This window comes from Podarcis filfolensis (genome assembly GCF_964270895.1).
Source record: "Podarcis filfolensis genome assembly, chromosome: 2".
NCBI lineage: Eukaryota > Metazoa > Chordata > Lepidosauria > Squamata > Lacertidae > Podarcis > Podarcis filfolensis.
The window spans coordinates 2,643,956-2,664,491 of NC_139605.1; the positions used below are offsets into that span (position 1 = coordinate 2,643,956).

Sequence of the window (20,536 nt, forward strand, 5' to 3'; positions counted from 1 at the left end):
TTAGAAACCTTAGAATTAGAGGGGATGGCAGTATGCTATGGTAGATTCTCGTGTAATGTAAGAGAAAAAGGGATTAATATAAACTGGCACATGCAAAACTGCAAAGATGTTTCCAGATTCTGCCCAGGTTCATTTATTTCTGTAGGGGAGAGAACCTCTTCACTCAAAAAGCTCCAGGTTCTGTTGCCTTTGTCCAGCATCGTTTGTGATGTCAAACTGTTCAGATTCCCTTCGCTTAGCATAGATTCCAGGACATACCTACATGAGGTCATTATCACATACATCCCACATTCTGCCCAAAACTTTAGCCACGTTCCCCTTTCTTTATGTCTGACTCTGACAACTTTACTTCTCCTGAGACTACTCATCTCCTTTCTATCTAAAATCAAGGTCCACATCCTGTCCAAAACCAAAACTTTCAGTCACGTCCTTCCATGTATTAAGTTTTCTCCCAACCTTGCACTTTTATTCCTCATCAAGATCCATTTGCTGAAAATATTTATCTTCCGCAAACTCTTTGTAAATGAGCATCAACTTTGCAGATTCCCATAAGACCATATACCTATGTCCTTGATGGTGAGCGAGGAGAGACTTTGTGCTGGTCATCAGGCAATGGTGTTTCCACTGCCTTGCCTAACCCCCCAGCCCTAGGAGCCTCCATGAGGGAGCTGTTTCCAGAGGAAGAACTGTAAGGGGGGAGAGATTTGTCTGTCATCCTGCAGTGCTTGGTTTCACCTGTGCTGCCACACCTCCAGCCCAAGGAACCTTCAGAATGGAGTTGCTGACATAGGCATTATGTGTATGTGCCTTTTAATGGACTGAATAAAATGAAAGATTTTGGGGGGAGGGGAATTAAAGAGTCCTTTGTGTTTTTTGAGTTGCTATTATGTTACTGTTTTTAATATTGTTTCATAAATTATAAATGCTGTAGTACTTTGTGAATGCTATAATATAATATTTTTAGGTGTTTTGTTAACAGTGTTTTATAAATTTTAATTGATTTACTGATTATTAGTAATGGTTTCACCAACGAGCTGTAATTGTTTTACCAATGAATTGTTCATTATTCTCTATAAGTCTATATTTGTGATGTTCTATTACACTATTTTCTATTGTTGTTGTTGAATTATGTTGCATACACAAACAATTAGAACAAAACTTACAGTCGTCAAACTGATTAAGTAGATAAAAGAAGAATAAAAAATTAATAAGGAAAAGTAAAATCATAATATAGAAGAAGAAAAAAGAAAGGAGAAGTATGGAAGAGAAGAAAAAGAGAAAAAGGGGAAGAAAACGGGGGGGGGGAATATCTGTGTGTGTGTGTGTGTGTGTGTGTGTGTGTATCTAGGATAACAGTAAATCATTCATTGTTAGACTAATATTTTACAAACAGATTCTTAAATTAAAACACAGAGTACTACATACAAAGATACCTACAAAACAACAAATAAAGACTCCTGCCAATACCGCAACAGTTCATTGTTCTTAGTAAAGATACTTTCCTGTATTTCAATTGATTCCTCATCTTGGTATCAGGACTTTATTGCTTTTGCAGTGTTATTCTAGGCACAACCAGATCTTAGGTGCTGAACCTTGATTCATCAGGCAGTTGTTTAAATGATCCCATTCCTTCTTAACTATTTTATTAGACTTGTCTCTTAAGACATCTGTTAGCTTCACGAATTCCAAGTACTCGGTCAGCTTGCATAACCATTCTTCTTTTGTGTCTATTGTTATTGTTATTCTGTTGTTATTTATTGTCTATAAACTGCTCTGCGATTCAATCTAATAAAGAGTGGCATAGAAATATAATTAATCATATCAAATGTAGATGTCTTAATGTGACTTTATTCTAATTTAGCTAAGTTTATTTAGTACTTTAACAATTCAGTTTGCAACTTCTTAAGCAGCTTATGCAATTCAGCTCAGAGTAATGAGCAGTTTAACTCAAGAGAAAAGAGCCTGGCACAGGAATGATCTCAAACAACAATGCGGATCTCCACAGTTGCTGTTACTGAAGAACCAGGTATCAGAACCTCTTAGAGGTCTTCTGAATATAATCCAGAGATCCACCAGTAGATGTTTACCTGCTTTCCATTACATGTGAGGCTAAGGGAACCATGGTAAGCACACTATTGGATCTTTGCCTCGCCATATACATAGCTAGCAGCACATTGCAGCCAATATTCTGGTGTGGACTTCTAACTCTACGGTTCCATGATATCCCTAGAGCAAAGAATCAAATATCATATTTAGCTTTTTCTGGTCTTTCTCATGTTCAGATCAGGCCTCAGTATAATAATGTAGCATTTGGGAAGGAAGATGCATCCTAGAAGCCCAGCACTGGAGGCCAAGATAGAGAAGACCTGCACTGCTACCATGAATTTCCCCTTGGTGCTCAGGTAGGTGGGCACAAAGGACACCCAAACACTGCAGAAGACCAGCATGCTGAAAGTAATCAGCTTGGCTTCATTGAAGGCCCCAGGCAGCTTTCTGGCTAGGAAAGCCACTGTGAAGCAGATGGCAGCCAGGAAGCCCATGTAGCCGAGGGCACCATAAAACATGGCCACAGACCCTTCATTGCATTGCAGGATAATCTCTGCAGGCTGGGAGCTCATGTCAGACTCTGGGAATGGGGGAGAGGTACTCAGCCAGGTGGTGCAGATGAGAATTTGGACACTGGAACAGGAAATGACAACAGCATTGGCCAGACTTTTCCCCAGCCATCTCCTCACCCTGCTCCCTGGCTTAGTGGCCAGGAAGGCCAGCACCACAGTGATGGTTTTTGCCAAGACGGAAGAGACAGCAACTGAGAAGATGATGCTGAAGGCTGTTTGGCGCAAAAGGCAGGTCCCTTTTCTTGGCTGGCCAATGAACAGGAAGGAGGACAAAAATGAGAGAAGGAGGGAGATGAGGAGGATGTAGGAGAGATCCCTATTGTTGGCTTTGACTATGGGAGTGGATTTGTATTTAATAAAGATTTCTAACACAAAAACTGTGGCTAAGGATATGAAGATGGCAAAGAAAGCTAGGATGCTCCCCAAAGGTTCTTCATAGGACAGGAAGGTGATTATTTTGGGTACACATTGATTTTTGTCTTTGTTTGGATGCTGATCTTTTGAACATTTGGTGCATTTGGCAGTATCTGCAGAGAGAAAAAGAGACTTCAGTATCCTAACTTCAGTTGTAAACCAAGCTAGGCATATGGGGAAGGTAGGCATATGGGAGAGATAAAAAAAGAACACAGTTTTGTTGGGAAAGAGAGAAGCAAAATTTCACTGGCAAAAACATCTTGATCCATGGTCTCATCCACCAAAATAGATCATGTGGAGAATGGCTAGAAAAGCTTGGCCTGTGAGATATTTCAGAAGAGCTTCTATTAGTGTAAACTGGTGCTGGGAACCTCTGGACACTGGATTAAACTTAGCTCAGCAGGTCAACCTATTTTGTGATGCCACTTTTTGAGTTGTGTGATGGGTAAGGCCTCAAAGGCATAATTGTGAGCTTAAGGAATGTAGACTTTCACTGACCATCAGCTGATGCATGTGTGCATTGGTCAAAGAGGTGGACATGCTTTCCCCCAGTTAAAACTGCTTATGCCTCCTAGTGCTGCTCTTTGAACCTCCAAAAACCCGAGAGGCATTCCACTCATGGGATGCCATTACAAACATCATGCTTAGGCTGGCTCAAACCTTTGCCCCATCCTCCCAGGTTTTTTTCGGAGGTCTTGGCCTACCTTCCTGAGTGGAGATGGTCCCTTCTGAGCAGGGAGTGCAATCATAGCAGCACGGGGGCTTCCCTTCCTGAATCTTCTTGACATATCCAGGGTGACAGCTCTGTGAGCATCTTGAATAAGGTACAGTCTAGGCACAAAGTGAGGAAGGAGAATCAATGAGAAAGGATTAGGAGCATTTGTGCTTTTGGAAACAGATCACAGTGTTTTGGTGGGATTGTGGAAAACATATATTTGCTTCCAATGGCCATAAGTGACCCCGGGCCCTGCTGCCTTGGCATCTGCTCTTTTGTTGCACAGTTGTGAAATATGGACAAAATATGTCACTAAATGGGCCACCCTGAGGTTAGCTGTTTTCATGCTGTCCTCTTGATTTACTGAAGAGATGTGGAATAACTTACTGTACTCCAGCCTTGCTCAACCATGTGCTTCTCAGATATTTTTGTCCAATGCTGGACTGGGGGGCGGGGAATGGGAATTGTAGTCCAAAATATCTGGAGGGCACCAAGTTAGGGAAAGCTGTTCTACGTTGCTTTGTGAAGTCTGCTATTACTGTGACAACTTATACCTTCCTAAGGGCAGGCTCCATTAAATTTTATGGGATTTCATTCCAGGGAAGTATCTATAATATTGCCATCAAAGTCTCCTATGTACTATTGAAAAAGTGATTGGCGCTTAGCAGATATCATGGTTAATGAAATGACACATGTAATCTCCCCATACCTTGTTAAACGGCAAGGGCCATACAATTGCTTCTGGGTTAATGGCGAGCTTCAGATTTGAGGACTTCTGTCTCTCTACGCTCCCAATTTTCACTCTAGCCTTAGAGTTATTAGGAAACAGCACCCAGTTAATGATATCGAAGTCAACAGCCAGCGCCCCATTCTCATCCAAGTACTGTCCATCAGTCGAAGTATTAGAAGACGGATGGAAGAATGGATGAAGCTAGAAAGACAAAGGAAACTCCAGTACTGAGAGAACATGCAACCACGTGTGATATTTCATCCCTGCTTACTCTGAATCCTAATCTCATCTGAATAAGGACTAGGGAACCTGCTCAAATCTGTGCTGGAAATGTAAAAGGAAAGAGGTACGTTTTATCATATGTGGCGGTCATGTGGGGTGGTAAAAGCTTTCTGGGAAATGATATGTAATGAGTTGAAAAAAATGTTTAAGATAACTTTTGTTAAAAAACCAGAGGCTTTTTTGTTAGGCATTATAGGTGCAGAAATACCAAAAGAAAAAAAAAGACTGTTTATGTATGCAATAACAGCAGCAAGGATGCTTCTTGCCCAGAGATGGAAAGAAGAAGAAGCACTGACCAGAGAAGAGTGGCAGACCAAGCTGATGGAAGATGCAGAAATGGCAAGATAGACAGGAAAGATCAGAAATCAAGAAGACCAAGTATTTTTAAAAGACTGGAATAACCTTTTAACATATTTGAGAGATCACTGTAAACAGTTGAAATAATTGGCAGGAATACAAGGACATTTGTAATTTTAACATGGATTTTGGATACTATGATTACATAACAGATTGTTGTTGTTTAGTCATTTAGTCATGTCCGACTCTTCATGACCCCATGGACCAGAGCATGCCAGGCACATAACAGATAGGTTACAGTAAAAGATGCAGGGATAAAATTTAGAATTGGAACCCACTGAGAAAAGGAAGAAGATCTCAAGGTTTGAAAGAACCCTTTTCCTTTCTAAGGTGTGAAAATGTTATGTTTACGGTGTAGAATTTTTATAACACACACACACACACACACACACACACACACACACAAGTACCACTGCAGTGTAGAGGAAACTAAGGTAGATAAACCAATGGTATAACTCCTATGTTTCTGCTGATAATGAGTGTAGACAATACGGAACTACATGGATTATTCCTCTGACTGGTATAAGGCTGCTTCCCATGTTCTTATCATGATGATTCCAGAGCTGTGATAATGAACTGCAGTTTGAAAAGGACATACCTGCCATGGCTGTAGCCTTTGACGTTCCAACCTTCCTCCTCCTCCAACCATTGACATGCGCTGTGATCTGGATGAATATGCTTCATTTATAGCTTGAGCCACGGCTAGGATACTGAAGTAGTTGACATAGCTGTCTTGGCATAGGACTCTTTCAACCTTTTCCTGAGGTAGTACCGTCAGATTCTCCTTCTCCCTGCATTTTTCCCAACCCCTCACGGACAAGGGATGTTTTGAATATGAGCAATCAAACCCATTGTTCCAATGCTTTTCACTAGCAGAGATGATTGGCTCACAGTAGTTATTTCTTCCCCTTTTTGGGGTCTTCATTACAAAGGACAAGGAGCCATGGGCATACTGGAAGGATTTAGTTTCATACAACAAGATTGTGTCCTGAAGAGCTGTGGCTATCCAGACTTTCTGCCCAATTTTCACCCTTTCAAGTAAGGTTTGTACCTCTAGGATTATAAAAAGTCCATATTGAGAGTCTGTAGAGTAGACAAATACATTGACTTGTCTCCAAATGGCAGGTGGTTCATGGGGTACCCACAACCAAGTTTGTTGTACTACTCTTTGTGTGAAAGCAACACAAATTTCCCTTTTGATCATCAGAGGTGTCAAGGTACCCAGGATTCTTTCTCCATTGTCATTATCTGGAGCAAAGAGGCCGACCCACGTCCATCTGAAATACTGGAGGAGTTGGATAATCCCCAGGAATTGAGTTTCTAGGTTTGGGGCCATCCGGTAGACGAAAGGGGAATGGACTTTATCATGAAGAATGAAGCCGTAACTGAGCTGCTGAGGAAAGCAAAAGAGACCGATGCGCTGTTTTTCAGGGCCAAGATCGTATACTTCTATGTGAAAGATGATGACACATTTTATTAGGGCAAACATGAAAATCTTATGTAATTTTGTAAGCAGTTTACAAAGGTGCAATACAAAAAAATCAAGATGGTAGAAGTATAAAGTCATACTTCAATTAATATGCCTTCTGAAATAATAATAAAAAACCCCTCAGTAGTTCCTGGAAAGGGGTCTGTCTGAGCTCAACTGGAAGGGTATTTCCTAAAATTAGGATACAAGCTGAGCCTCTTTCCGTTATTCCCCCCAACAGTATAAAAGGGATTATGTTATAAGGGATTAGGCAGTTCCACAGGCATCCTGGACCCAAATTGTTTACTTATTTAGCTGCTCTAACAGTTATACACTACTTGATTGTAAAACAAACCCTCAGATTGGTTTATGAAAGATAAAACAGTAAAATCAAGAAGAATTCGCAACCATACTTTAAAACAAAAATGCTTAAACAGATTAGTATTATGTCAATTTTCTAAGCATCATTGAAGGCTTGTCAAAACATGAATGTTTTTAGCACGTGCCAAAGAGAGTACAGTGAAGTTATCTGGTTGATCTCAATAGGCAGGTGCTATATGCTGACAAGGCCTCACTCCTGCCAGCAATCATGCTGCAGCATTGTGAGCTAACCGCAGCTTCTGGATCAAGCGTGAGGGAAGACCCACATAGAGAGCATTGCAGTAATCCAGTCTTGAAATAACGAACACATGAACTACTGTGGGCAAGGCTGCTCCAGTCCAGGAATGGCCATATCTGCCAAACCAGTCACAGTCGGTATAAGTTACTTCTAGCCACTGAAGCTGCCTAACCCTCCAGCGAGACAGGTGGATTCAGAAGCATTCCAAAACTGTAAACCTGCTCCTTCAGGGAGAGCATAACCCTGTCCAGGTATCAGGGACTGGGCAGATGTTTCAATTAGGTGTACAAAGTAAGCAATACAATCAGTTGCGTTAAGGTAAGCATTGTTCTTTTACGAGATGACAAATGTTTCCAGGTGTGCTTGACTTGAACCTAATTCTTACTTGTGGGATCTTGTAGGTGCCCAGAATGCTTGCAATGTGTGTGGAGACGTCAGATTCACCCCCTTCAAGAACCGCCAGCAGCTTTCTCCATCTTCCACACTTGTAGTTTGGAATGTTGATTTTCCCACCAGCGAGGAGGTCTGTCAGGGCATCAGAAGTTGTTCTTCCATCAAAATAGGTATCATAGATGCTGTAGCCCAGGGTGATGTTGGGTAAAAGCCTGGGGTCCTGATTAATCTTTTGAACTGTAAGTGAGAAGGAAGGAATGTGCCAGACCCTTCTAGGCATCCAGCTGCAAAAAAGTGTGTCAAAAGTGTGTCACCCATGGTGCAGTGAAAATGATAGTCACATACATTTTGTTACTAGGTGAAGGAGGATGGGAAGTAGGGCAGCATTGGGTGGTGACCTCTTAGGGCACCCAAACAATTTTGTGGTTATTAGCTGCCACTGTGTCAAAAGACCACTCCAGGCATTATCTTTCTCACAAATCTGGTCCCCAAATAATGGTTTGCATGTTTGTAGTGGGGTGTGGGAAGAGTAACCCTTCACATCAGACAGGAAGTCTTAGGGATGCTGCGCTCTGCTGAGCACTACAAAAAATGTCTCCTGAGCCAAACTTAGCCCCACAGGAGGCATTTCAGCTCCTTTAAACACTTACAGTTTCCAGTTGCATAGTTTGCGTTTAGCCAGGGGGAAAGAATTGTGCAGTTCCTGCTGAAAATGGTTCCCTCCAACTATTTTTGAACCCAGATATAAAGGAGGATACATTGGGCAATAGATATTGGTTATAATATAGATATGAAAGCATTGCAGCAATTGTGGAATATGGATATAAAATCTACAGCATGCTATGGTTTAAGAGAAAACTATAAGAGGGCATATGTTGCTTTGCTTGAACATTATGCTTCTACTCAGATTTTCAAATTGCATTTGATCCCATTGACTGAGACGTTCCCCCCATCTTCAAACAAAAAACAGGCAATAGTAATTTATCAGGGGTACCTGAAAATAGGGGGTTGACCCTTGTAGAGCAAGAGAATTGGAGAGTAATTTAGGAAGGAGAAATATGCCAATACACCTTTACTTACTTCAGAAATGCGCTTACTGGGGTGCTGGAAAAGCTAAAGGGAAGTTGACTTCCAGTTAATCTTGAAGATATGACTCCACTAATGAGGAGGTCTCCTTGCCGGTGATAATTCACAGCCAGATTTTTATCCTCAATCAGATTCAGTGGACATTTTGCCCTCTGCTGCATTTCATAGGTTGCAAGAGGCAGCAACAAAAGCAGTGTTATCATTCTGGGTCTGCCTGCTATGCCTGCTACACTTCCCTTCTGACTGTTCCTCTCAACACAAGCCACTAATTAGGGGAAAAACACCCAAATTCTTGCAAGACAGAGGCTTCATTGACTTGACAAAGACGAGGTTGTTCAGCTCTGGCTTCAGTGCCAAAAGGGGACTGAGGGGAAGGGTCATAGCTCAGTGGTGGAGCATCTGTTTTCCACCCAGAAAGTGCCAGGGTCCACCTCTGCTAACTACTCCAGGTAGGACTGAGGATGTTCTTGACCTGGAGAGCTGCTGCCAGCCAGAAGATAGCACTGAGCTAGAAGGCAGCTTCCTATGTTTTGATAAAGCTTCACAAGGACCTATCTCCTGTACCCTTCCACCGGCCCTATATCTTGACTGCATGGATTCTGTGGCACGCAATATATTTCATACATCAAACTTTTCAAGCACAGTGGAGTAAATAACCTCCTGCTGCCCTTAATTGTGATGTTTGCATTGTTGTTCCCAAAGGTAACATTTGAAAATTATTTGATTATGGGAAGGATAAGAATAGATCACTGTGGTTCTGATGATTGTAAGGGGAAGAAACTTTATGGGAGCAGGTGGAGAACAGGAGAAAAACATGTTGACTCAAGAAACTGACATGGTTCAAGGAGGAAGAAAGTGGTGTATGATGGACATCAGAAGAGCCTCGAAGCTGAATCAGGCCTAAGGCCTATAAAGTCCAGTATCCTGTTCTCGAAATGGGCAACCACCTGCCCCAAATAGAAGCCCATAAGCTGGAGATCAGTGCAGCAGCACTTTCTCTAAATATGTTTCCCAACAACTGGTACTCAGAGCATCCTGTCTCCAATACTGGAGGGGAAACATTTCTTCAATTGCCAGTAGCTATTGTCAAATGAAATTCCTCTCCTAGTCCCCCTCAATTTTTCTCAACCAAGTAGCCCAATCTAGGGTTTGGGTGGGCAAGGTCTTGTTGTCGTCATGAAGAATTTTAATTTAGGGTCATTCCTCTGATAGTGTGAGGATAATCAAACAGAGATGTCTGACTACAGACAGCTCCTTCCAGCTGTCCTACAGATTCTAGACTGGTGAGTGGTTTGCCAAAACTATACAGAAAGGCACCAGAAATAGGTAATAGAAGGATATTTTATCTCAAGAATCAGTCTCCTAATACTGAAAATAAATCTGAAGGTAGGTGTTACCAGAAAATAGGGGGTGTCTTTAACAGCCCAACTCCTCATCAAAGGACTCTGAGCCCCTCAAGTTCGTGTTAGGTCAGAGAAAAATGAGCTGAGGCAAGAACCAGTGAAAGCAAGGCAGATCTTTATTATTCTGTTGCAACAGAAGTCTGTCAGTGTTTGTAAAAAAGAAGTAGTTCTGACCTTCCTTTGTCGCCTCAGCCTGGTCCTCGGACCCTTGGTGGCATAAAAGAGTCCACAAGGAGAGTACCCTTGCAGAGTACTTTCTGCTTTTATTCTTAAAAGTCTTTCGGCAAAAGCGACTGACCAACTGTACACACATCAACGCTACCAGCTTTCACTAACTAACCAACCAACCAACCAACCCAACACCAAACTAACATTTCTCACTCTATATATACAGCCCGGTGCAGGCCACTGACTCATGCTGACCCAGCCTTTTTAAGCATTAAAGAAACAGCGGCCAATTTTTAGCAGTGACAAAGTCCCCCTACTTGTTTTGATAGGAGGTGAGGACCCAGGAGAAAGATGTGCAAGAACTTCTAAAGGTTTTAGAAATTGCCTGGTCCCTTAGCCACGGACCACCCAAGGAAGCATCATAAATGTATCACAGAAAGCGGTGTTCTACAACAGAAATGTGAGAGTATGGCTTGTCTCAGAAGAAGATGCTCTATTGACATGTCTGCTCTGCTTACCAGATACCTGCCAGACCAGTTTTGAATAGGAGCAGGTTTCTTCATTCCAAACAGTTTGTTTATTTATAGGATTTACATGAGAAAGTGAGCTATTTGGAAAGGTCCTTTCCCCCCAAGACACTTCCTTCCACTGCAGAGAAACATTTGGGGTCATTTAAGGGACCCCTGCACCATTTCTGAATTTGGTTTATGTACCTATGTTTGTGTGCCCACTCTGTATATTTATGAACATTTATTTTATTATTTAGACACCTTAGAATTAGAGGAGATGGCAGTATGCTATGGTAGATTCTCGTGTAATGTAAGAGAAAAAGCGATTAATATAAACTGGCACATGCAAAGCTGCAAAGATGTTTCCAGATTCTGCCCAGGTTCATTTATTTCTGTAGGGGAGAGAACCTCTTCACTCAAAAAGCTCCAGGTTCTGTTGCCTTTGTCCAGCATCGTTTGTGATGTCAAACTGTTCAGATTCCCTTCGCTTAGCATAGATTCCAGGACATACCTACATGAGGTCATTATCACATACATCCCACATTCTGCCCAAAACTTTAGCCACGTTCCCCTTTCTTTATGTCTGACTCTCACACCTTTACTTCTCCTGAGACTACTCATCTCCTTTCTATCTAAAATCAAGGTCCACATCCTGTCCAAAACCAAAACTTTCAGTCATGTCCTTCCATGTATTAAGTTTTCTCCCAGCCTTGCACTTTTATTCCTCATCAAGATCCATTTGCTGAAAATATTTACCGTATTTTTTGCTCTATAAGACTCACTTTTTCCCTCCTAAAAAGTAAGGGGAAATGTGTGTGCGTCTTATGGAGCGAATGCAGGCTCGCAGCTATCCCAGAAGCCAGAACAGCAAGAGGGATTGCTGCTTTCACTGCGCATATTTTTTTCCTTGTTTTCCTCCTTCAAAAACTAGGTGCGTCTTGTGGTATCTTCCGCAAACTCTTTGTAAATGCGCATCAACTTTGCAGATTCCCATAAGACCATATACCTATGTCCTTGATGGTGAGTGAGGAGAGACTTTGTGCTGGTCATCAGGCAATGGTGTTTCCACTGCCTTGCCTAACCCCCCAGCCCCAAGGAGCCTTCATGAGGGAGCTGTTTCCAGAGGAAGAACTGTAAGGGGGGAGAGATTTGTCTGTCATCCTGCAGTGCTTGGTTTCACCTGTGCTGCCACACCTCCAGCCCAAGGAACCTTCAGAATGGAGTTGCTGACATAGGCATTATGTGTATGTGCCTTTTAATGGACTGAATAAAATGAAAGATTTTGGGGGGAGGGGAATTAAAGAGTCCTTTGTGTTTTTTGAGTTGCTATTATGTTACTGTTGTTAATATTGTTTCATAAATTATAAATGCTGTAGTACTTTGTGAATGCTATAATATAATATTTTTAGGTGTTTTGTTAACAGTGTTTTATAAATTGTAATTGATTTACTGATTATAAGTAATGGTTTCACCAACGAGCTGTAATTGTTTTACCAATGAATTGTTCATTATTCTCTATAAGTCTATATTTGTGATGTTCTATTACACTATTGTCTATTGTTGTTGTTGAATTATGTTGCATACACAAACAATTAGAACAAAACTTACAGTCGTCAAACTGATTAAGTAGATAAAAGAAGAATCAAAGATGAATAAGGAAAAGTAAAATCATAATATAGAAGAAGAAAAAAGAAAGGAGAAGTATGGAAGAGAAGAAAAAGAGAAAAAAGGGAAGAAAATGGGGGGGGAATATGTGTGTGTGTGTGTGTGTGTGTGTGTGTGTGTGTATCTAGGATAACAGTAAATCATTCATTGTTAGACTAATATTTTACAAACAGATTCTTAAATTAAAACACAGAGAACTACATACAAAGATACCTACAAAACAACAAATAAAGACTTCTGCCAATAGTGCAACAGTTCATTGTTCTTAGTAAAGATACTTTCCTGTATTTCAATTGATTCCTCATCTTGGTATCAGGACTTTATTGCTTTTGCAGTGTTATTCTAGGCACAACCAGATCTTAGGTGCTGAACCTTGATTCATCAGGTAGTTGTTTAAATGATCCCATTCCTTCTTAACTATTTTATTAGACTTGTCTCTTAAGACATCTGTTAGCTTCACGAATTCCAAGTACTCGGTCAGCTTGCATAACCATTCTTCTTTTGTGTCTATTGTTATTGTTATTCTGTTGTTATTTATTGTCTATAAGTTTATTTAGTACTTTAACAATTCAGTTTGCAACTTCTTAAGCAGCTTATACAATTCAGCTCAGTAATGAGCAGTTTAACTCAAGAGAAAAGAGCCTGGCACAGGAATGATCTCAAACAACAATGCGAATCTCCACAGTTGCTGTTACTGAAGAGCCAGGTATCAGAACCTCTTAGAGGTCTTCTGAATATAATCCAGAGATCCACCAGTAGATGTTTACCTGCTTTCCATTACATGTGAGGCTAAGGGAACCATGGTAAGCACACTATTGGATCTTTGCCTCGCCATATACATAGCTAGCAGCACATTGCAGCCAATATTCTGGTGTGGACTTCTAACTCTACGGTTCCATGATATCCCTAGAGCAAAGAATCAAATATCATATTTAGCTTTTTCTGGTCTTTCTCATGTTCAGATCAGGCCTCAGTATAATAATGTAGCATTTGGGAAGGAAGATGCATCCTAGAAGCCCAGCAGTGGAGGCCAAGATAGAGAAGACCTGCACTGCTACCATGAATTTCCCCTTGGTGCTCAGGTAGGTGGGCACAAAGGACACCCAAACACTGCAGAAGACCAGCATGCCGAAGGTGATCAGCTTGGCTTCATTGAAGTTTCCAGGCAGCTTTCTGGCTAGGAAAGCCACTGTGAAGCAGATGGCAGCCAGGAAGCCCATGTAGCCGAGGGCACCATAAAACATGGCCACAGACCCTTCATTGCATTGCAGGATAATCTCTGCAGGCTGGGAGCTCATGTCAGACTCTGGGAATGGGGGAGAGGTACTCAGCCAGGTGGTGCAGATGAGAATTTGGACACTGGAACAGGAAATGACAACAGCATTGGCCAGACTTTTCCCCAGCCATCTCCTCACCCTGCTCCCTGGCTTAGTGGCCAGGAAGGCCAGCACCACAGTGATGGTTTTTGCCAAGACGGAAGAGACAGCAACTGAGAAGATGGTGCCGAAGGCTGTTTGGCGCAAAAGGCAGGTCCCTTTTCTTGGCTGGCCAATGAACAGGAAGGAGGACAAAAATGAGAGAAGGAGGGAGATGAGGAGGATGTAGGAGAGATCCCTATTGTTGGCTTTGACTATGGGAGTGGATTTGTATTTAATAAAGATTTCTAACACAAAAACTGTGGCTAAGGATATGAAGATGGCAAAGGAAGCTAGGATGCTCCCCAAAGGTTCTTCATAGGACAGGAAGGTGATTATTTTGGGTACACATTGATTTTTGTCTTTGTTTGGATGCTGATCTTTTGAACATTTGGTGCATTTGGCAGTATCTGCAGAGAGAAAAAGAGACTTCAGTATCCTAACAGCAGTTGTAAACCAAGCTAGGGATATGGGGAAGGTAGGCACATGGGAGAGATAAAAAAAGAACACAGTTTTGTTGGGAAAGAGAGAAGCAAAAGTTCACTGGCAAAAACATCTCAATCCATGGTCTCATCCACCAAAATAGATCATGGGGAGCATGGCTAGAAAAGCTTGGCCTGTGAGATATTTCAGAAGAGCTTCTATTAAGTGTAAACTGGTGCTGGGAACCTCTGGACACTGGATTAAACTTAGCTCAGCAGGTCACCCCATTTGGTGATGCCACTGTTTGAGTTATGTGATGGGTAGGGCCTCAAAGGCATAATTGTGAGCTTAAGGAATGTAGACTTTCACTGACCATCAGCTGATGCATGTGTGCATTGGTCAAAGAGGTGGACATGCTTTCCCCCAGTTAAAACTGCTTATGCCTCCTAGTGCTGCTCTTTGAACCTCCAAAAACCTGAGAGGCATTCCACTCATGGGATGCCATTACAAACATCATGCTTAGGCTGGCTCAAACCTTTGCCCCATCCTCCCAGGTAAGACGGTTTTTTCTGAGGTCTTGGCCTACCTTCCTGAGTGGAGATGGTCCCTTCTGAGCAGGGAGTGCAATCATAGCAGCACGGGGGCTTCCCTTCCTGAATCTTCTTGACATATCCAGGGTGACAGCTCTGTGAGCATCTTGAATAAGGTACAGTCTAGGCACAAAGTGAGGAAGGAGAATCAATGAGAAAGGATTAGGAGCATTTGTGCTTTTGGAAACAGATCACAGTGTTTTGGCGGGATTGTGGAAAACATATATTTGCTTCCAATGGCCATAAGTGACCCCGGGCCCTATTTTGGCAGGTGATTAATAATTGCCAGCTCTGATTAATATTTGTGGGTGGGTGCAGGGTGTCCCTGTTAGAATTCCTGCTACTTGATTTCAGTCATAGGATTGTTGTCTATCACATGACGGTATATGTTTTGACACCACAGTGTGGGAAGTGACGAAGACAGGATGTTTGTGTTACTGTGTTCCGTGAAATGGGACTATTGTCCTTTTTCTCTTTGCTGTCTGATGCTAGAGAGAGAGGGAGCCATGTTGCAGTGCTCCGTGTGTGTTTATGTGTGCCGGTGTTGGTTGGCACTGGTTGCTGTGATGTTCGGGCAGAAGAAAGCTTTTGAAGCTCCCGAATGATCGACCAGGAGGGAGAGAACATGCCAGTTGGGCATGTGTCTCTACCAGGATCCTACTCTAGGCTGAACTCCTGACAGTCCCTACAGGAAATACATGCTGTCCTCTGGATATTCTGAACAGATTGGGAAGACCTTACATTTGGGAAAGCTATTTTACTGTGCTTAGGAAAGTCTCCTATTCACTGTGAAATCTTATACATACTCAAGAGGCTGTTCCATTCATCTCAATGACTTCGCTTTAGGGAAGTACAGTGGTAACTCGGTTTCAGAACAGTCCTGTTTATGAACTATTTGGTGTATGAACTCCACAAAACCGGTTTCATAGCTTTACCTCAGTCTAAGGACAAATTCGAATGGTGGAAGTATACCAGCGGCGGAAGGCCTCATTAGAGAAAGCGCACCTCGGTTTAAGAAGGCTTTCGGTTTAAAAATGGACTACCGGAACGGATTAAGTTCGTAAACCGATGAACCACGGTATCCGTAAAATCACAGTCAAAGTCTCATATGTGCTATTCAACAAGCTATTAGAGCCTAGCAGATGTCACAAGTAATAAAATGACATATCATTTCTCCATACCTTGTTAAAGACCAGGGGCCAGACAATTGCTTCTTGGTTGATGGTCAACTTTACCTCTGAGGATGCCTGTTTCTCTACTTCCCCAATCTTCACTCTACCATGAGAGGTATTGGGAAACAGCACCCAATTCACAATATCGAAGTCAATGGCCAGTGCCCCATTCTCATCCAAGTACTGTCCATCAGGTGAAGTATTAGAATAGAGATGCACTTCTTTCAAGAATGAATGAAGCTACAACGACAGAGGAAACTCCAGCAATCAGAGAACATGAAAGCATTTGGGATAATTCACTTTCCCTGTCAGTCAGTCAATATAGACAATGCTACTGGTTAGAACAATCGTCTGACTCATTTTAAGGCAGCTTCCTATGTTCCTAATATGGTGATTCCAGAGCTGGGACAATGAACAGTAGTTTGCAAAAGGGAAAGGACATACCTCCCATGGCTGAATCTTTTGAAGTTCCAACAGGTCTCCTCCTCCCATCAGTGACATCCGCTTTGATCTGGATGAATATGCTGCATCTAAGGCCTGAGCAATGGCTAGGATACTGAAGTAATGAACATAGCTATCTTGGGAATGAACCAGTTCAATAAATTTCTGCTGGATCATCACATTCTCTGTCTCCCTGCATCTTGTCCAACCTCTCACAGACAAGGCATGTTTGGAATAGGAACATTCTAATTCTTCTTGCCAAAGATCCAAAACAGAAGGGAATATTGGTTCGAAGTTGTCCATTTCCCCCCTTGTTTTGGTCTTCATTACAAAGGACAAAGAACCATGGGCATACCGGAAGGATTCTGTCTCATAGTACAAGACTGTGTTCTCAAGAGCGGTGATTATCCAGACTTTCCCCCCAGTTTCTATCCTTTCAAGCATGGTTTGTACCTCCATGATTATAAAAATTCCATATTGAGAGTCTGTAGAGTAAACAAAGACACTGACTTGTCTCCACATGGCAGGGGCTTCATGGGGTAACCACAGCCAGGTTTGTAGTAGTACTCTTTTTGTGAAGGCAACACATATTTCCCTTTTGATCATTAGGGATGTCAAGATACTCAGGAACCTTTCTCCATTGTCATTGTCTGGAGCAATGAGACCAACCCACGTCCACCTGAAATGCAGGAGGAGTTGGATAATTCCCAGGTACTGAGTTTCTTCCTTTGAGACCATCTGATAGACAAAAGGGGACTGGAATTTATCATGAAGAACAAAGCCATAACTGAGCTGTTAAAGAAAGGAAAACATACAGGTAAAACTATTGAAATATCATCATGGGGAAAAGTATGGAAAGAAAGTTGGAAATTTACTGCTTGTGAAGCGATAAAGGAAAATCTGATGAAGATGTTTTATAGAAGGTATTTAACGCCAACCAAAATATGCAAAATGTATAAAACAAAATCAAATCTGTGTTGGCAGTGTAATCAAGTAGAGGGGATAATCATATATTTGTGAGCATGTGATAAAATCAAGGGCTTCTGGGATATGGTGTATGAGGAGCTAAAGAAAATATTCAAGCAAAATTTTATTAAGAAAACAGAAGCTTTTTTACGGCGGATACTTGATACAGATATAGCCAGAGAAAACAAAAAAAATATTCTTTTGTCCTAAAGGGGCCGTGAGAAATTAATTGCCAAAAATTAGAAAAAAGAAATAACACCGACAAAAAAAGAGTGGCAAGATAAATTATTTGATTATATTGAGTTGGTCGAATTGACAGAAGCTATCAGGGATCAGCCCAAACAAAAATTTCAAAAAGACTGGGAAAAATGTAGAGAATATCTTAAAAAGCAGTGCCCTCAAATTAATGTTTGGACTTGTTTCAATTAACTTCTGCAAAATAAATTAAGGTATGTAAGTCAAAAATAGAAAGAAAAAGAGGTAGTAGGGAATTAAGAAGGAAACAGTTTACCAAAAACGAAAAGAGAACCATGTTGAGGATGAAGGAAGTCAATTGGAAGAAAAGAAGAAAGGAAGTATGGTATATATATTGCTGTTCATTTGTTCGTATAAATTTTTGTAAGTAACAATGTTTTAGTTGTATTTCTCTGCTTTTGGTTTTAGTGTTGATTATGTATTATTATTATTATTATGTTTAATGTGTGTATGTGTGTCGTAAAATAAATTCAAATAAAGAAGAAAGGAAACTGGTGCTTTGTTTCTCAGGACAAAGATTGGATACCTCTGTGTGAATTAAATAAAATAAAATAAATATAATGACATATTTAATTAGCATAAGCCTCAATTTTTTTGAATTTTATATACAGTCATACCTCGGGTTGAAGTAGCTTCGGGATAAGTATTTTTGGGTTGCACGCTGCGGCAACTTGGAAGTAACGGAGCACGTTACTTCCAGGTTTCGCCGCTCGCGCATGCTCGGACGGCCAAAATGACACCACCCTCATGCACAGAAGCGGCGAATCGCGACCCGCGCACACGGAGACGCAGGTTGCGTTCGCTTCTGGATGCGAACCGGGCTCCGGAATGGATCCCATTCGCATCCAGAGGTACCACTGTATATGCAATTTATTTATCACCTAATGGCTATTGTCTCTAAGCAGTTTAGAAAAATACAATAGAACAAAATTATGAATGCAAAAGTCTAAAATCAAACTTCAATAACAATGCATCCTGCAATACAATAAAGCCTTCAGTAGGTCTGGGAGGTCAGTCCACCACAACACCCAGAGGGGTTTCTACATCATGCACAGCTTCCCCATATTGAAATCCTATGAAAAATTATGTGCTATCAGCTTGGACTGGAGCTTTAGCACTGTTTTCCAATGGTCCCTTTTGAATATAACCACCTCATCTCCAATACTTTTCCTGAACTTTTTCCAATTCTATAATACACTGTTTGAGTTGTGTCAAAAAACAATGTATACAGTCTTTCAAAGGCAGTGGCCCCATTGGTCTGTATAACTATATTATGAGATTGACAGTTTTATTTTTAATTCCTTTCCTGATGGTCTACTTAACATAGAATTTTCTTTTACATGACTGCTGTGCATTGAGGCAACATCTTCATTGACCTATCTACCAAGACCCCGTGGTCTCATTTCTGTTCAGTCAATGCCAGTTCAGAACCCAGGAGCAAACATGTGAAATTAAGGTTGTTTTCCCCCTCAGTGTGCATAAATTCACACTTGTTTATATTGAATTGCATGTGCCTTTTTATTTGGAGAAGTTCTTTGGAGCTCTTCACAATCTGTTTTCGGTTTAACAATCTAGAACAATTCAGTATGATCAGAAAACTTGGCCATCTCACTGTTCACTCCTAAAGTCAGATCAGTCCTGACTTCTGGTCAGCGCCAGCGACCGTAATGGCGGATTTCCTCCGATCTCTGGAGGAAATCGGCTTCGTGGAGCTAGGGTTCTACCGCTATGGCGAAGCGGGGACCCGAAAAAAATCACAGGTGGGGAAGCCTGTGAGCTGAAGGCTCGGCGGGCTCCATTTGCGCCCCCCCCGCTGCAAAGGAGCCTTTTTAAAGGCTTTGGAACGGACCGGGGGTGAGCGGCGCGGAGCTGAGAGCTGTTTACCTGTCTCCGCAGAGTGAAGCCGCATGCCATGGTCGGAGAGCGCTGACTTCTTCCTTTGAACATTTGGACTAAAAGTAACAACCCGTGAGTAATACGGAAATTGGACTTAAAATTTTTCTTTTGGATTTGGCACGAGCGGGGAAGGCGCAAAGAGGAAGTCCGTCTCCCCGTTTTGTAAACATCTTAAAGCAAGGACTAGATAACTAAGGTTGAGAGAACACCTTCTTCTTGAGAGGATAAAAGTAATTAATTTCACGTTTTGGCAGTATAAGTGATTTTGCTGGAGGATAAGAGTTAATTTTGAGAGTGGAACTGTTACTCCCCCCCCCCAGGACCCGGGAGCGATCTGAGAGCCTGTTGAAGAGATATAGAAGATTTTGACAGCTGTCAAATTAGCTGTCAGAGTTGGGGGGAAAAAGAGACTTTGTTTCTGTTGTCTCCGCTGGTTATATTTGTTACATCCAGGTAATAAATTGTTGAAAGTAAAGAGAGAAAAAAAGTTATTTTGACTTTTGGATTGGAACTGAAAGGAATATTAAATAACCAGAACTCCTCTAGAGGGGGCTCTGGGACACTACAAGAATGGCTGCAAGTGGAAAAAATACCGATTGAACTGGGAAAGACCTTTCGTCTGCTGGGAAAACTTCAAGAACAATGCACTGTTTTGGCTATAAATGTTACAACATTGAATGAAACAGTAAACAAACTTGCTGAAACTGAAAGGGACTTGACTCAAGTCTTTGTATCAGAACAAAAAGATTTTGTATCTTAGCTAAAAACTTTTGCAGTTGAACAAGAAAAGAAATCTGAGAAATTTGAGAAAGTGGGGAAAGAGATACATGACAATTTAGAGGGAAAGGAAGGAGGAGCTATAATGTCGCAGATGATTAAGGAGAGCCAGAGGCCTGCTAAGATGGACATGAAGGAAAAGAAGAATGAGATTATGAAAATCTGGTTTGAATG

General features: G+C 41.5%; 3 protein-coding genes across 11 annotated transcripts in view; 1 reads left to right on the top strand and 2 right to left on the bottom strand.

Annotated features, from left to right (window-relative positions):
• The window catches only part of LOC310756674 (uncharacterized protein), a 130,051-nt gene that overhangs the window by 50,942 nt on the left and 58,573 nt on the right, over positions 1–20,536 (top strand). The window lies entirely within an intron of this gene.
• LOC310758063 (vomeronasal type-2 receptor 26-like) lies at positions 1,913–11,287 on the bottom strand (the record flags this gene model as incomplete). Its single annotated transcript, XM_083604001.1, has 7 exons — positions 1,913–3,145; positions 3,737–3,863; positions 4,457–4,678; positions 5,715–6,506; positions 7,589–7,880; positions 8,677–8,947; positions 11,278–11,287. 7 exons carry the CDS (start codon positions 11,285–11,287, stop codon positions 2,253–2,255), a joined length of 2,607 nt encoding a protein of 868 aa, XP_083460127.1. The 3' UTR covers positions 1,913–2,252.
• Positions 13,360–20,536, bottom strand: part of LOC310758064 (vomeronasal type-2 receptor 26-like) — a gene marked incomplete at its 3' end in the record, with an annotated part of 9,336 nt that continues 2,159 nt past the window's right edge. Inside the window, exons 3-6 of the mRNA XM_083604002.1 lie at positions 16,472–17,260; positions 16,037–16,267; positions 14,852–14,978; positions 13,360–14,252 (exon numbers count right to left, since the gene is read on the bottom strand). Of these exons, the coding sequence (XP_083460128.1) occupies positions 13,360–14,252; positions 14,852–14,978; positions 16,037–16,267; positions 16,472–17,260 (2,040 nt within the window). The remainder of the gene's footprint in view (positions 14,253–14,851; positions 14,979–16,036; positions 16,268–16,471; positions 17,261–20,536) is intronic.